Source organism: Dermochelys coriacea, chromosome 7 (assembly GCF_009764565.3).
Source record: "Dermochelys coriacea isolate rDerCor1 chromosome 7, rDerCor1.pri.v4, whole genome shotgun sequence".
NCBI classification, from domain to species: domain Eukaryota; kingdom Metazoa; phylum Chordata; order Testudines; family Dermochelyidae; genus Dermochelys; species Dermochelys coriacea.
Window position 1 is genome coordinate 10,153,697 of NC_050074.1, and position 16,394 is coordinate 10,170,090.

The 16,394-nt window shown below is 35.6% G+C and overlaps 1 protein-coding gene across 50 annotated transcripts in view; it reads right to left on the reverse strand.

Moving 5' to 3' along the window:
• FOXP1 (forkhead box P1) overlaps positions 1–16,394 on the reverse strand; it is a 510,145-nt gene that overhangs the window by 86,499 nt on the left and 407,252 nt on the right. For 33 of the 50 annotated variants that reach the window (XM_043519263.1, XM_043519262.1, XM_043519289.1 and 30 more), the window contains 2 exons: positions 6,618–6,755; positions 5,397–5,486 (listed from right to left, as the gene is read on the reverse strand). In XM_043519263.1, the coding sequence (XP_043375198.1) occupies positions 5,397–5,486; positions 6,618–6,755 (228 nt within the window). The remainder of the gene's footprint in view (positions 1–5,396; positions 5,487–6,617; positions 6,756–16,394) is intronic. The other 17 variants (XM_043519271.1, XM_043519293.1, XM_043519284.1 and 14 more) reach the window with 1 other exon arrangement.

A 16,394-nucleotide genomic window follows, 5' to 3' on the forward strand; every position in this document is an offset into this window, starting at 1 on the left:
TGCTCCATTTACGCATGCAAGAATTGTCTCAACTATTAAGGCAACTGATTGGGTTAATTTATTGCATTTTCTATACTTGCTCTCTCTTATTCATTAATCAAGTTACAGTACTTTCTCCCTGTATATTGAATTATTCCATGCTATATTTAAGACTTTTACTTTCTGCACTTTGAAAGTTTTAATTATTCTCACTATAAAGAAGACAGAGTTGCTGTACTCCACTGGGATTTGAACCTTGAACCTCTGAGGTGTAAAAGAACATGTTGCTTTTCTCACTATTGCACCCAGAGAAGCTTTTAACTACTCTGTTTATCACTTCTGACATAAATAAATGAGAAAAAAATCAGACCTTTGAAGAAGAAAAACTTCATCTAATATTGCTAATTAGCCATGACAAACGATGAAATAACATTGTAAATCTTTCATAGAAACAGCCACTAGATTTTAATTACATACATTCATAATTTAGCAAACAACATCTTACTTGAATGTGAGTGTTTAATAAGTACTGTACTCCAGGCTTCAGAGTTCTTAATTTTGCTTCAGTTTAAGGAACCCTCTAGCTTTTGTTTCCATGCTCATCTTGTATTTTATTTGCTTTGTTCTTAAAAAACCATGAAAGGCTTTGCATTTTGATACATATCTTTTTATTTATTGTATAATGACAGGAGGAAAACTTTTGTTGTGTAAAACATTAATACATCATGCCAGTGTTTAGCAGTTCCTTGTGCTAGCCAAAAACAATTTATGTAGATTTCCTTAGTAATTATCTGAGTGATAGAAAGATAATACAGCACAGCAGTACAATAAATAGAAGGAAATTATCTAATATCCCTAATCTGCTAGGAATCATATCAAGGTGGAGGTCTTATCCCCATTATAGCTAACAATTACGGAAAGAAAATTAACTCTTACAAAACTGCAGGCACAGACACTCTTACAAAGTTCCAATCACTACCTTTTTTCATTATAATGCCTTACAATCCCTTTAAAGATTCTGGGTCAGAGCCTCAGCTTGTGTGCAGCAGTGAAATCCATTGAAGGCACTGGAGCGACACTGGTTTACACCAGCTGAGGAGCTGGCCCCACATTTTAAAAAGTCCCTGAAAAAATTTAAGGAATCAATTCACCCCATTCACATATGGAATGCTTCGGATTATTCGTTCGGATCACGGGAGAGGCATCAGTGCAATGATGAGAGAATAGACCTAGTCACGCTCGACTTGATATAAGCTTGATTTTTAAAAAAAGACTATTGGAGAAAGTTAAGAGCAGTGGAAGCTATTTTTGTTCTAATCCCCAAATGCCTTATTTTAGAGCAAAAACCTAACCAATCTCATATTAGTATCCAATTTCAGGCCTACCCCCATATCACTGAGAATGTTAATTGAGTTCCATTCTGAAAAACAAAATCTACAGTACCGACAACAAAAATTTAAATAAATTAAAACCAAGAGCCAGCATTTTCATTTGTAAAACAGCATGCTCAAAATGATCCAATTGTTTTTCCCATTTTGCAAGTGATCAGATTAATGTAAACCACAATGATAGTGATGTTCATGTTTGAATAATTTTTGGCTCTTCAGATATTCTCAGAATAAAAAATTATGAATGCGATCGTATTAAAAAAACGGAATTAAAATACTCCCTGGTTTGGACATGTTGGTTACTTGCCATCTTAATGTAAATTAAGATTTTACAACACTTTATTTATATAAATTGACTGATGCTTGTTTGGTTCTCTTCTCAGCTATCCCTAAGAAAAGCTCATGAAAGCTCTCTACATTTGAAAAGCCAGGATATAAAAGTATACAAGGCCCATTGTCCAAGAAAGAATTTAAAAGCAACACGCGTTGCCAAACTGTGCTCCCCACCCAGTTACCAAACACAGGATACAAGTCAGTTTGTTTACTTCTCACAATTGAATGCATACAAAAAAGGTCTCAGTGCAGTCCTGTTGTCAGGTCAGTAGTCAGTGTTAAAATGCTGAAATATCCTGATAAAACTTGCATTTTTGATCCCCTCCCATAAGCTTCTGTCAAAGGTCTGTTTTCCTTTCTTAGGTTACTCCCTACCGCCTAACATAAACTGTCAAAACTGCTGGAGGACAAACGGCCTTTTTAAAACAATCCTCTTAGCCCAACTTGAACAGACAAAATGGGATTCTTCTGCTACCTTTATTTAAAAATTAATTCTGTCCGCTGCTTCTCAAAGTCAGTTCTGTCAGGTATCAGGGAATCAGTTTTGTAGACTAGATGAGCTAGTGCTTTAAAAAAAAAAAAAAAAAAAAAAAAAAAAAAAAAAAAAGATTGCAGTGACTTACAGAAAGAGCTCTTGCAATCACTAATGGGAATTGTGTGCACAACTTGCTATGCATCAAGCTGTAAGTTCCCCTTAATATATATAACGTAAAAGAAAAGGTTACAGAAGTCCTGCGTATTGTCCTGGTTATAGGTCAAATCTCTCTGACTAACAGGGTTTTGGTGGTGGTTGGTTTTTTTTGTAAACTGATGGTACAATATTATGAGCCACTAATGACTGGGGGATACAGTAAATTAATACGCTTGTTCTATCTGTCAATGTCCAAGTTCAAACCATGTTAAAATCATAACCACCAGTCCAGATCTCAAAATTGCTAGCATGTGACTGTCATTTTTAGCACAAAAAAGGACCACCAACTGCATGCTAATTTAGTAAGAACACCCTCTTTAGCTCAGGAAAATGGGGCTGAAAAACCTGTGGGATGAAATGCATTGTTGAAACAGGCTTCTAACTAACATCATCGGGGGAAAAAAAGAAAAAGGAGTAAAAGCAAAAGAGTCTTGGACCCTTATTGTCCTACGTCTATTATATTTTAATATTCTTCTTAAAACAGGAAGGAGTCTTTTCTTATTGTAACTCTGGATAGTGCAATATCAGAAGTGTGACCACAGTAAATCAGTGTGTTAGATATTAAAATGCCACCGCATTGTCTAACATCCCTTCTTGCCTTTTAACACAAAGTCTTTTTTTCTTTCAACTCCAAGCCATCATCTTTGTGTCGGAGATGCTCTCCTGTCTGACAACAGCAATTTAGAAGAGTTAACTTTTATCGTTCATTCTGCTGGGTAACTTTCCCCTTCAAATTTCTTTATCTGCCCTCTGAGCTCATCTGAACTTTCATGTTCTCCCAGCATGCAGGCTTGCATTCAAAACTATGCCTAATAGACCAAATAAGAGGTTAATAAGAAGTGGCAACAGAAAGAAAAAATACAATCCCTGGTAACTGATAAGAATGACAGTGGCAGCCCTTTATTGTTTGTCTTCAAATATAGAGTTAAAGATCTTTAAAAAACTAAATTTTGACGCCTTTGAAAAGAAAGAAGCACAAAATAACAACAGGGGGTTATTGCCTGCCAGCCACAGGGGAGAAGCTCCATAATTCTTATTCTCCCTTTTGAAGGCTGTTAGAAATCTGATTCAAAAAAGCAACAGCAGAAGGAGAAAGCCTCTTGAGGCTATAGCCATTTCCTGTGATCATACATAATGTGCTTCAAAAGTGGGTTTTTACCAATTCTGTTGATCAATTGCACCTCCTTCATATTCCCTCTTTTTTCTGCTGTGTTTACATCTGATGTGACTCAATGACAAGCACTGTCTGAGACTGTGAAACAGACCTGTCATGTTGATTTATGGGCGCATCAAACCACGACTTGTCCAAACTGAAGCTTGCAGTTCATTAATTAGAGAGTTGTGACTTTGAAGTCAGCTTTCAGACTGTGGTTTTTAACATTTGGCTTAATTTATATGCTCTTGAATGTGGATCTCTAAGGAAAAAACTGAAATTCCCTTCTTGTCTTTGAACTTCTTTTGACCGCACAATAATCATTTCTTTGTCCAGAGTGATGCCTGCATCCCAGAGTCATTAACGCACATTGAACTGCCACTGATGAGTAAGCCCTACTGAATTAGAAAAACAGCCAGCAAAACAAAGCTGAGAGCATTCTGCACACTGATATCTCACAATTACATGCCTTCCCTCCCTGTGCCATTTCCATTTTAATTACTGTTAGTCCTTTAGATTTACATTTTAGACACTTTTTAATCTGTTCCCTTTTTATTATAGTGGTGCCCGTCCGCACATTGTAGTTACGGTTGTGTCAGCGTTTCCACTATAAACCCCCTATTTTCAGTGGTTATAGCTCAACTGTAAAAATTCACACTGGGTTGATATGTGGCATAGATGGCACAACTCGCCAAATTTGAAAAGAAAAGAAAAAAAAAATTGGTTGGGCCGTTTTTATTATGAGTACTTTGCGCTGCATGCCTGCCCCACCGACAGGAATGCATCACCACTATGAAAGGCATTACACAGCATCTTGTGCCAAGAAGCAGCTTACTAAGAGGAGTCCGTTCAGACACAGATTAACTAATGTTCAGGACCCTGAACATGGATTTACATAGTTTCTCATGTCACTTCAAGGAGGAATTTTGGTTTCTTAAACTTTAAATAACAATATCATCACTATAAACTATGCAAGTTAGGATTGTGATAGACGTTTAGAAAAGCAAGTGTATTCAAAGTTCAGACAGACACTTTTGGCTCTAACTTGGCCCATTCTGTCTATGTATTGCAGTGATAACAGATCCATGTCTCCTGCTATTATACATATCACGTGTGCTGTAATAGCTAGGCACAACATGAGGAGTTGAGGATGGCCCTTCAGTCTTATCTTTGCATCTCAGATTTTGTTGATCTGTGTCACAACAAATGTTCCTTAAATGCAGTTCTTGTTCTAAGTTACAACTATGACAAATGTGTAATCTAAGCCTCTGCCTTGATACAGGGAACCTGCACTCGAAACCTTTTGAAGTATTTCCCTGCTTTGAGAGCACAGCATCTTGACTACTGCATCCTTATTTTCATCCAGTGTAAAATAACTCACTTCCAAAAAACACTCTCCTAAGATACTTGTTCCAATACTCACACCAAACAGCAATGTGTGATGTTGTGCTATAAAATATGTTTCAGGGTAGCATCCATGTTAGTCTGTATTCGCAAAAAGAAAAGGAGTACTTGTGGCACCTTAGAGACTAACAAATTTATTTCAGCATAAGCTTTCGTGAGCATCCAATGAAGTGAGCTGCAGCTCACGAAAGCTTATGCTCAAATAAATTTGTTAGTCTCTAAGGTGCCACAAGTACTCCTTTTCTTTTTATAAAATATGTGGCAGCAAGCAAATGGAAAGCACAAGAAAATAAAAGAGGAAACAGGACAATAACTCTAAAGCTGAAAGCTGAGACCTGATAGAGTCAGCTCACTTGTGTAATCATTTATAAGGTGAATGACAGTTTAATAGCTACTAGGCAGTCTCCTGGGATCTGTGGTTTGAAAGTAAAATGGGTATTGTCTGTACCTCTTTAGGCTGTTTTCCAGCATGTTGTTGCTGTAAAAGTTGAAGCTGCAACTGTTCCTGTTGTTTCTTATAAAACTCTTGAAGCTGCTGCTATAAAGAAGAGGAAACACGGTAAGTAACAAAGCGGAGGGACAATTCAGTGTCCCTTTTGGTGTAACACACAAACTGTGATTTGAAAAATAGCATCCTTTTATCTGTAATGGTCTGACCTTTAGTTTGAAACTCGACAATAAATTCAATGCACACTGACTATTCTTGGCATTATCGTTTGAAAAGTAATCTCCAAAATGAACTGATGAAAAACATACCATTTTCTACACAAACTAATTAAACTAAGGCAAGGAATGACCTTTGATTGTAACAACAAAGCCAAAATGCCCTTGCTGAGAGAGGCAGGTAAATTTCTGTTGTGAAAAATATACATGCTTTCTAAATGATAGGGTTTGACTGTATTAAGTTTTGTTCAATGCATACACAGACATCACAGATAATACCCCTCCCACTCCCCACTTCCCAAATGAATACTAGATGTACGCATTTTAGACATCCACTCAGTGAATGAGTGAGAGACAGAGTGACAGCGAGAAAAGACTACACAAGGTTAGCTTGTAGTGGCCTTTAAAGTCATCATGGAATTAATGAATTAATGTTGTACAGCACATTAAGATAAGTAAACTTTAAAACCATACTTCATTTGTTGCAAACTTTGAACTGACACAGGCTCACATGTTGAAATGGGGTACCAGGAAAACTGATACTCCACAATACATTCATTTGTTGAAATTCAAGGGTTAAGGCTTGCAAATATGCTACGTTTCTGTTGACGTGGTTTTGACAGTGCCTATTGTTCCATATGGGTTTAATAAGCTTTAGAACGGAAAACACCTCTCTACTGTAGTCTTTGTTTATTCCAACTAGTCAGAAGGAAGTGATGTGCCAAGGAGAATGCAGGTGTAAGCAATGGCGGCATCAGTAGAATTCTTGTTTCTTAAACGTACATCGTTATGTAGCTATCTGGGAAACGCTGTTAGCTTTAGTTCCTACACTTACATTTTCAATAGCAATAGCTAGCTTTAAATACAAAAGAGCAATTAGCCCACCCCAGATACATCTATTATAAGATGTGTGCTCCAATATATAGGCAACTTTCTCTCCAGGAATATTTAAGGACATTAGCACACCTATAATAGCCATCTTACCAGCTGTAAAAGAAACAATTACCTGTTGAAGCATGAGTGCCTGCTGCTGCTGGAGCAGGACCTGGAGTTGCTGGGGAGTTAGCACTTGTTGCTGGAGGATCTGCTGCATTTGTTGGGGAGTGATAACTTGAGGTGTCATCATAGCCACTGACACTGGAACCTAGAACATTAACACAGTGGGCATAAGAAGCCAGAACACTTTGTAAAGAGTTCTACTACAGTTTATTCTACTTTTTAATATTAAGCATTTATTTGTTATCCTGATCATTATTTATCCATTGCTATGTCTACGGAAATGGTTCAGACACAATCCTGTTTTCTGCTGTATTGCTTACTTCTCATCCTCTGTAGTGTCAAAGTAACAAAAAGCGCAAGAGCTTTTAGAGTCCAAAGGAGTAAACATGAAAGCACTGATTTTATTTTCTCCCAGCTACATCCTCTTTCTCCAAAACATTATTGAAATGAAAATTATTTCAATATATGAATACCGTATAAGCTGTCAAGATAGATTTATTTTTAGAAGAAACAGTCAGCTCAAAAAAAACAGACACAAAAAAACTTATCTGGTGTCCCACATTGATGGGATCCAGACCCTCGTAAGACAATGATTTTAAGAAAATGAATAGGAGTACTTGTGGCACCTTAGAGACTAACAAATTTGTTAGTCTCTAAGGTGCCACAAGTACTTCTTTTCTTTTTGCGAATACAGACTAACACGGCTGCTACTCTGAAACCTAAGAAAATGAATGAAAGCTCAGGGATGTGACTAACAGAACCTATGTTCCTATGCAATTTTAACAGAAAGACCCTACTACGATGTCTTTACCATTCCATATTCACCCAGCATACAGATGTCTTCAATTCTTTCATATTACGTGAGATACCATTAAAAGCCGCTTTCCATGACATTTCAGTGACAAACAGCTACAGTGATGAACTTGATAGCATTTCATATTTGCAACTGTTAACACGTTTCTGCACGGGCATCTCTGCAAGGAACCTGTACACTGTATCTGAAAGGATGATGTCTTGTTCAGATAAAACACTGACATTAAAATGACAGGCTGTCTTGGCCAAGGTTACACAAATTGTATTCAAGCGGATATCTAATGACAATGCTATGAATTCTGCAAGCTTTCTAGAATGTAATTTAGCTATTCAAAATAATCACTGCACTTGTATTTAATTTGCAGACTACATGAGAACCATTTTGTCAGTCCCAGTAATGCAAGAAGACTATTTCACTAGAAATAATAAAAAAAGAAAAAAATAGAAAGAAAAAACAACAATAGAGCAAAAAGACAAAACCCATATGACTTTTAACAGTAATATTTAAGCACCTTACTTTTCTTAAGTTTCAAATCAAATATGTGACAGCACAGAACTAAAAGCAGTAAAGGATATACTTTGTTAAAAAGGATCTCTTGTCATCTCATGTATTACAATAAAAGGTAATAACATGTTTTGCACTTTCTCTGCGCACCACTTTTTAAAAATCAGCAGACAATAGCTGATCAGAAGATAAAAGAATTTTAAAAAAATCCTTCAGAGTAGTAGTAAGCAAGAGAGAAATGCAGCATTAATTTTATGTAACATAATGTCTTAATATGCAGTTTATCTTGACTTTTTCACATGATTTGTCCTGCCATTTGCATAGCAAGCTCTCATTCCTAATTTCACAGTCATTATGCACTGATGTCCTGATTTCTCAGCATCACTAATTTTGATGAACTAAAAATGGTTCCTGAAGGTCAGATTCACGTACAGTGCACATCCTCCAAAGCTGTTGTGTATATGTTATGTGCAAGTCCCAGGAACTGCTTTTAAGACATTTGTTTGAAAAAGTCCAAGAAATGGTTACGCAGTTTTGATAGCTCATTAACAAAGCACTGGAATGTCACCCAGGAGTTCTCTGTATCGCAGAGCGTTTCTGAATGTGCACTACGGTATACACCTCTACCCCAATATAACGCGAACTGATATAACACAAATTTTGTTATAACGCGGTAAAGCAGTGCTCCGGGGGGGGGAGGGGCTGCATGCTCTGGTGAATCAAAGCAAGTTCGATATAAGGCGGTTTCACCTGTAATGCTGTAAGATTTTTTGGCTCCCGTGGACAGCGTTATATCTGGGTAGAAGTGTACATCTGGACAATCCACCATAATATACAACGGACAGTCACATCTGATCACTCTGAAAATAAAGATTTAATTCCACTGAAGCCAATGGTGAAACCCTCAATTACTTGGTTGGGACTTAGGATTTAGCTGTATGTGTATTTCTATAGTGAACATACAGGCAGCAATGGCACTACAGAAGTGCCATACCAATTGAGACAGACCCTGAGAAGCCTCAATCATCTGTTGGTAAACTCATTAATTCTGAGCATCCTAATCTACGTGACTTTTAAAATAACTTTTTCGAAGTAGAAATTTCTTACTTATATTCGGTAGTCACCATACTAGCCTTTAAGCTTTATTAGTCTTTGTTATTTCATCCCAAAAGAAGTTTACTTTTCCTTAAGGTTTACACTATCTTTTATTGAAGTACAACTGAGTAAACAGAGAAGGAAGCATGTTTAAGTATGTTTTCTGTGCTATTCTTGGAAGATATACAATACAAATACTATTCAATCAGATTTCTGACAACAACCAGGGACACAGACAGGAACAGGGTGGGGTGCTGTAAACCCTACAGATCAGTGATTAATACTAAGGGCCACATTATTCTGCCCTTGGTTATGGATGGACAACTCCCACCGACTTCCATGGGAGTTGTGCACCTGGGTCTAATGGCAATATTTGCCCCTACATTTGAAAAGTGTTTGTGTCCCTTCCAACAAAGAATTTATAAACAGAAACTGTTAATACTTTGCTAAAACAGAAATGTTTTACAGGTAGCAGAAAACACATATATGGAATCTTTCAGACAGCAGGAGCATGCTGATGAGCTCAACTTACTTTTATCATCTGAAACCACATTGTCACACCAGCTAGCTCTGTACCGCTAAAGAGGACTCTGCTTTTAATTTATAAATGTAATAAAAGTTAGATTTACCCAAAGTTTCTGCTCCAGCATATCATGAAAATAATTTATGGAAACCTTTAACAAACATATTCAAATGGACCAGAAACTATTGTGTCAAAGGAAAAAAAGAGCACTGTTTAAGGACTTTAAATAGTTAAGAATTATGGCCTATATATCCACTCCCTTAACTCCCAACATCCAACTTGTTCATGTAGCTAGTCCCTAGTAATACTAGGAATCAAAGGGCATGCAGCACCAGCAATAGCCTATTATAGCCCACACTTTATTACCCATTACTACTGAGGTCATTAGCGGTAAGAGTGATTGTACCGGTCTTAACCTATTGATCATTGTAACTACTATCATTTAATCCCGTGTTGAATGTCTGGAAAGCTGCTAAAGGCACACAAGAGAGAGTGCTTTAGAGTTGAGAAATATAGCCAAAGCTTGGAAATTACACTTTGATTCATAAAATCTAGCCAGTGGTTTAAATCAATAGTATTTAAAACAGTCATGTAAGTTCTTAACTACAGCTCTCTAATATTTATAGATCCCTTTTTGAGTGTATTCAGTCAAAATTAAACTTTATTTTAAGATACTGTACAATATACTTTACATTACTTCAGAGAAAAATATTTATTTCTGATATTTTGTGTGATAGTAAGTCAAACCTGAACTGGGGGTTGTAAGTTAATTTGAGATTTCTCTCTCTGAAATGTCAATTTAAATGTGTTGCCAAAAACAAAAACAATTATAAACCTACATTGAAAATGGCTTACCTGTTTAAGCACATGAAAATGAGTGTGTTTTATGAGTTAACAATGAATCACAGAAGGCAGTTTATGAAGAACTAAAATAATTCTGTCTTACTGCCTTCAGGGAGTTGAAGTTCAAATTAAACTACTGGCAGATACATATAGAGAATGCTAACTTACCAAGAACAATAGAAATCACCCTTAATTAGTTGTTTATTTCTATTTGCAGAAGGACACAGTATTGTTGTTGTTGGTATATTAAATAGACTTTATGCTGAATTGTTGACTGATAACAATAGGGTTTGGGAGACACCCAGTTGCATGTAAATCTGGCAGTGGAGGTAAAAATACAGCTGCATTTTGGCTTTCAGAACTCTACTAGTATAGACCTGCTGACATCCTAATATCAACGGCAAAAAATGTCTTTAATACTAACAATTGCTTTCAGACTCTTTATATTTCTCTCAAAGCGCTGTTTGCTATTTCTTGGGAATCCTGTCCATTCTGGGCCACCTCCTCAGCCCTCCAAATATACCATGTTATAGGATGCTTACCAAGAAAAAGAAAAGAAAAACTTAAAGAACTTGGGCCAAGTTCATCCTCAATGTAACAATGGAGTTACACCAATGACACATTTGGCACTGTTCTATCTAAATAGGATAGAGTTAAGAGGAAGAAAATGATTATAATCTATTTTTCCCTTTTCACTTATGTTAACATAATTAAATACTAACCAAATATTTTTACCTAGTTCAAACTTTTATACAGAATAAACCAGCACAGAATGCAATTTGCACGTATCTCATTATTGGAGATGGTTGTACTATTGTTAACTATCACAATACATTTAAGAGATGGATGATTTCTTTAGGTTAAAAAACCCCCAAAACTAAAACCTTTGTCAGCAAAATCCTCATCCCTCGTGACAGTGTGTTAAAATTTGGCACAAATCAAGTTACTATGCCAAGTATCTGGATTTCAAGACAGTGTTTCTTTGGATGAAGGCTTTGTTGCCAAAAGTTAAATGGAGCAAAAATATAACTGAACACATAAAAAGAATGAAGGATAGAGCAGTAATTAAAAATAGTGGACTACATGAAAAATAGAGCTGTAAATAAATAACCATTAACCCAAGTGCCTATCGTAAGACTAAAATGTGAAATATACAAATACAGAAACCTTCAAGTGAAGCAACATAAAAAAATAACTGTGGTGACACCACAAGAGAAGACAGACCACTGATGTATTGGAAACAGAAAAGCATAATGCCGCAGTCTGTATCTGATGCTAATAAAATAATAAAGTACTGAACACAGTACCCATATTCATCCTGGGAAAGTAAAATATTTCTGACATAATATTTCAGTCATCAAAACAACAACAACAACAACGCTAAACTGTTAGAACTATTCATGCAGAAACTATCATTCTGTATCATTATGAAAAATTGAATTTCACTTTTAGACAACTATTTTGCCACAATACCATATAACACATTAAGACAGGTAATGTTTATTATATTAATGTAAAATCAGCTAAATAGTTAGTCATTAGCATAAGAGTACGCTGTAACAATATAACCCCCTATTAAAAAAGAGAGGGGGGGAACCCTCTTTAAAATTCAATTAACATTTTATTTTTAATCATTTAGTTTATTACATTTTATCAAGAGGAGCGATATTCCTTTGATTTATGTAACATAGTAATCTTGGCTCTCTTGCAATTCTGCAATATTTTAGAATATCTACTCTATAAAGTCTTCTGTATTCTTCTCTAGTCAAAACAAAACTGGTAAAATTTCATCTTTTTAAACACAGAATGGGACATTAGAAGAACTTCATTTGATCTTATCTACCACTTCTCATGCATACCAGGTTCCTACTAAGTGCTAGGATAATTGTTTCAGCTATAATAAATACCCACTTAATTTGCATAAAAATATAAAGTTTACATAAATTAAATCCTTTCTACTCGTAATATTTGTCAAATACAGATGAAAGTGGAACGCACACAAACAGTCACTGAATAAGCAGAATGATCTTTTCAACCTCACAATTTTTTTACATTAAAAAAGTTGGTTTTTTTTCTACTTCACCCACATGACAGGAAAAATTATAACCTAAATGTATGATTCAAACTAGCGATGACATTTTATAATGAATCAATACAAAGTACGGCAAATATTTAGTACTTTCCTCCAGAGGAAGAGTTGGATCAACAGCATTATGACAAAACCCAATACCTGTCCCTCCCCAAACCCATACCACCAAAATATCCCCAAACCCATCAAAACCTTTGAAACCTCATCTTTAATGCACTGAGCATCTTTAATGCACTGAGCAATATATTGGGTTCCTTACATTTGTGTATTAATTCATTAATAAATTAAGGGGCACTTAATTAAATAATAAACTGTGATTGAATCAGCAGCATTTAATATGTCAAGAACTTTATGTGAAATTAAAAAAAAATACATAGTGAGGCATTTTCTTCCCCATTGCAAGTTTAATTAAAAAAAACTAAACTCCCCTTCCCCCCTACAACAAAGAACCAGAATTATTTTGAATGGTTATGTCTCTTCACTTTAAAGCTATTCTTTCCTTAAAGAGTTAAACATGAAACTATCTGGTCTTCTAATTTTGGGCATTAGAGGAGACCTGTACTGGTCAGTTTAAATATTAATAAGCAATTTAAAAATATATTCAACTTGTTAAACCAATCTACTTAAATGAAATACAAAAGTCAAATGATGCTACAACAAACTTAACTTCTGTTCTACTTAAGCACTCTTTTAGGTGTTGCTACTTTGTTCAGAATTATAGCCTTTAAAATACTTGTAAACTTATTTGCTTAAAATGTGCAGCTTTTCACAGACACCTTCATCTGTACATCACAGCTAAGCATAACCGTGCAAATTAGATTCTAATGAGAAAACATCAGTTGCTTCTTTGACAATCTTGCCATTCACTGATTTACTTCTAATGAAGACACACTCCAACCAGCAAGCTCTGTGTGTGTTAAAGGTCAAAACACGTTCAAAAAAATGCCTAGCAAAATCAAGGCAAATGGGAAGCCCGTAAAGAAACCTTTTCATAAAGTGGCTTGGCAATTAGAATAATTGTGCAAAAAGCCATCTTCAGTAAAAAGTAAAAGAAATTAAGCTGCCAGCACTGTAACAGGTTAGATGAACATCAAAATTTAATGTATTCTCCCTTGTGTCATCTTGTTTTGTCAAGACATCAAATAGAATTGGAAAGTACAAAATAACAAGCCCTTGAGAAATCACAGAAGCCGACCTTTTTGATGTTGTTGGTTTACCTTGTTCTCAGTTATTTGAACAATGATGTTTCAGATTTAAGGGCAAGATAAAGCTTAAAATTTAAAACCTATCAGGTTGTTGTTGTTGGTTGTTTTTTCCCCCTCCTAAGTAATACAACATCTTACCTTATCAATAAAGGTAAATTATCACAAACCAGTGCAGAGAAGAACTAGCAATTATGCATATTTGTTCAATATTGATTCTATTTTTCCAATATTCATTTAGCAAACAGATACAGTTTCTAACACTGCACTACACTGGAAAGGTTAAAAATCAAAAAAGGCTGGAAAAGAGCTACTTCCCATTGTTACTTCACTCCAAAATCTCTACACAGCCATTTCAGCCAGTTCTGCAGATGAGGACATGATAATTTTTCCCCTTTCCTTACAACTGGAAAATAAAGCTGTGCAAGAAAGCACCTTCTAAAAATAAGGTAGTACAGGACATTTTAACTGAACCCTGAACTACGGAAAACTCATTTCCAATAATGCAGGTCTGCTTTCAATAAAACAAACTACTTATAACCGGTCAAGCCATTCCCCAAACAATAACAAATTTTGCTTATGGTGTCAGGAATTTCTCCCAATTTTGCTGTGCAAGCATTGAAAAAACTATCCCTGGTATTTCTTTTACCTAGCAAGGAGGAGGGAAAAACCCATCAATAACTTATCTCATAGGAATAAACATTTTCATAAATTAAGCCCAAGCTCTCTCTATTTCTGTCAAGCATACACTTGGCTAAATCTGATATACAATGATTGCAAAAGGTATGTCTCAAGCAATCACATCATGGCTTTGCAGCTCCCCAAACTTTTGGATGGAATAAGCCTCTCCTAACTTGAGACAACCAGAGTATACAATCCTTTTAAATGTAACAAACACTGTTACAGTTCATGTTACACTGAACCAGCCAACTAGTTAGCTTCAGTATATTCAAAATAAATGAACATGGAACACCTAGTATTTTCAAGTACTAGTTATAAACAGGTTTCAGAGTAGGAGCCCTGTTAGTCTGTATTCGCAAAAAGAAAAGGAGTACTTGTGGCACCTTAGAGACTAACAAATTTATTTGAGCATAAGCTTTCATGAGCTACAGCTCACGAAATGCATCCGATGAAGTGAGCTGTAGCTCACGAAAGCTTATGCTCAAATAAATTTGTTAGTCTCTAAGGTGTCACAAGTACTCCTTTTCTTTTTAGTAATAAAAAAAACTTGTCCAGCTAAAAGGCTGCTTAACAATTAAATTACGTGTCTTCTCTGCATCTCTCAGTGTCCAAGAAACATTTTTAACCTTATCCACACACCTGTTGCAAGTTTTTTCTTGTTTACATTTACAGTACACTAAGCATCAGCACAACTTCGGCACATGTCAGATTATATTGTCCATCATTACTGAATAATGGGTCCTTTTCAATAATGCCTGTGTGATCTGTTATAACTGGCAGATAATGGTCAGTTTGATAACTATTTACACTGCAATATTAATTTCAGGATGTTATTGAGAGTTATATTTTCAAAATGCGCATAGGGATCATTGAGACGTAGCTCGTTGTTCTGTATTCACACCACCATGCATAGGTCTAGAAAGCCATGGCCTTTTATTTTATTTTTCATGTCACTTCCATTGTATCTGATAATATTCATGTTTAGTTAAGCTACAGTTGGAATGTCTATCCAGAGCACGTCCTAGATAGAGCTCATCTATTTTTTGTAGAGTAAAAGATTACACTGTTTTAAAAACCAGGGTAAATAAGTATATTAAAGTGAACCTTTAAAAAACACTAACTATACCAAACAAAAATTTTCAAAACAGCCCTTCCTATCAAAAGCTTTCTGATAATTTATGGTTTACCAACTCAGCAAGGTTACGCAACACTGCATGCCTTTAGATGCATTATTTGAGTCAGTTGAGATTTAATTAAGATCACAGCCTCCAAAATCCCTGTCAAATGAAAATTCACAGAAGACAATACATTATATATCCTCATGCAGATAGTCTCCATTCCATGCTCTGGAATAACATAAGTTAATCCTCATTTCTGTGGTGGCAGACAAAAGTTCACTAATTTTGTTTTCTTTTGACACTTGTGTTGTTTTCTGTTTTATGTCATGGGATCATTCCTTTTTGAGAGGGGGAGAGATTTCAGAGCAAATCTGTCTGAATATGGCAGCCGGTGGTTTTTTGACATTCTCACAGCTCTACTGTGATGTCATCAAAGTTTTCATAAAATTAACCCCTACTTGTTAGAACATCACTTTATGACAGCTGTCCATTGCTGAAAATAGGGTGAGGGAGATGGACAAAACACAAAAATTCCCTTTGCTCTGGATTGTAAGTTTAAAAAAGAAAAGATTAAGGCTATAAATGGCATTCCTTTCTTTCCCATTTATAACCAACTTTTAACAAGGGATTAACCTGCCTGTGTTTTATACCTTTTCACATGAGGTGCTCTGAAATCATGAAAGAAGCATACTGAATTCCAATATGATTCTCCATCCTTGTGATACCAATCCATATTTTAGGAGAATGCATTTAGTTTTTACTCAGCTTTATCTAGATGCTGATATTAGCCACTGTAAATAAAGGAATATTATTTTTAAAAGGAAAATTGCTGGCACTTTACCTTGTCCAAGCATATTTCTATTTGCATTATCTTAATATCTGGTTGCTTATCTCATGGTTTAGAAATGACAGGTG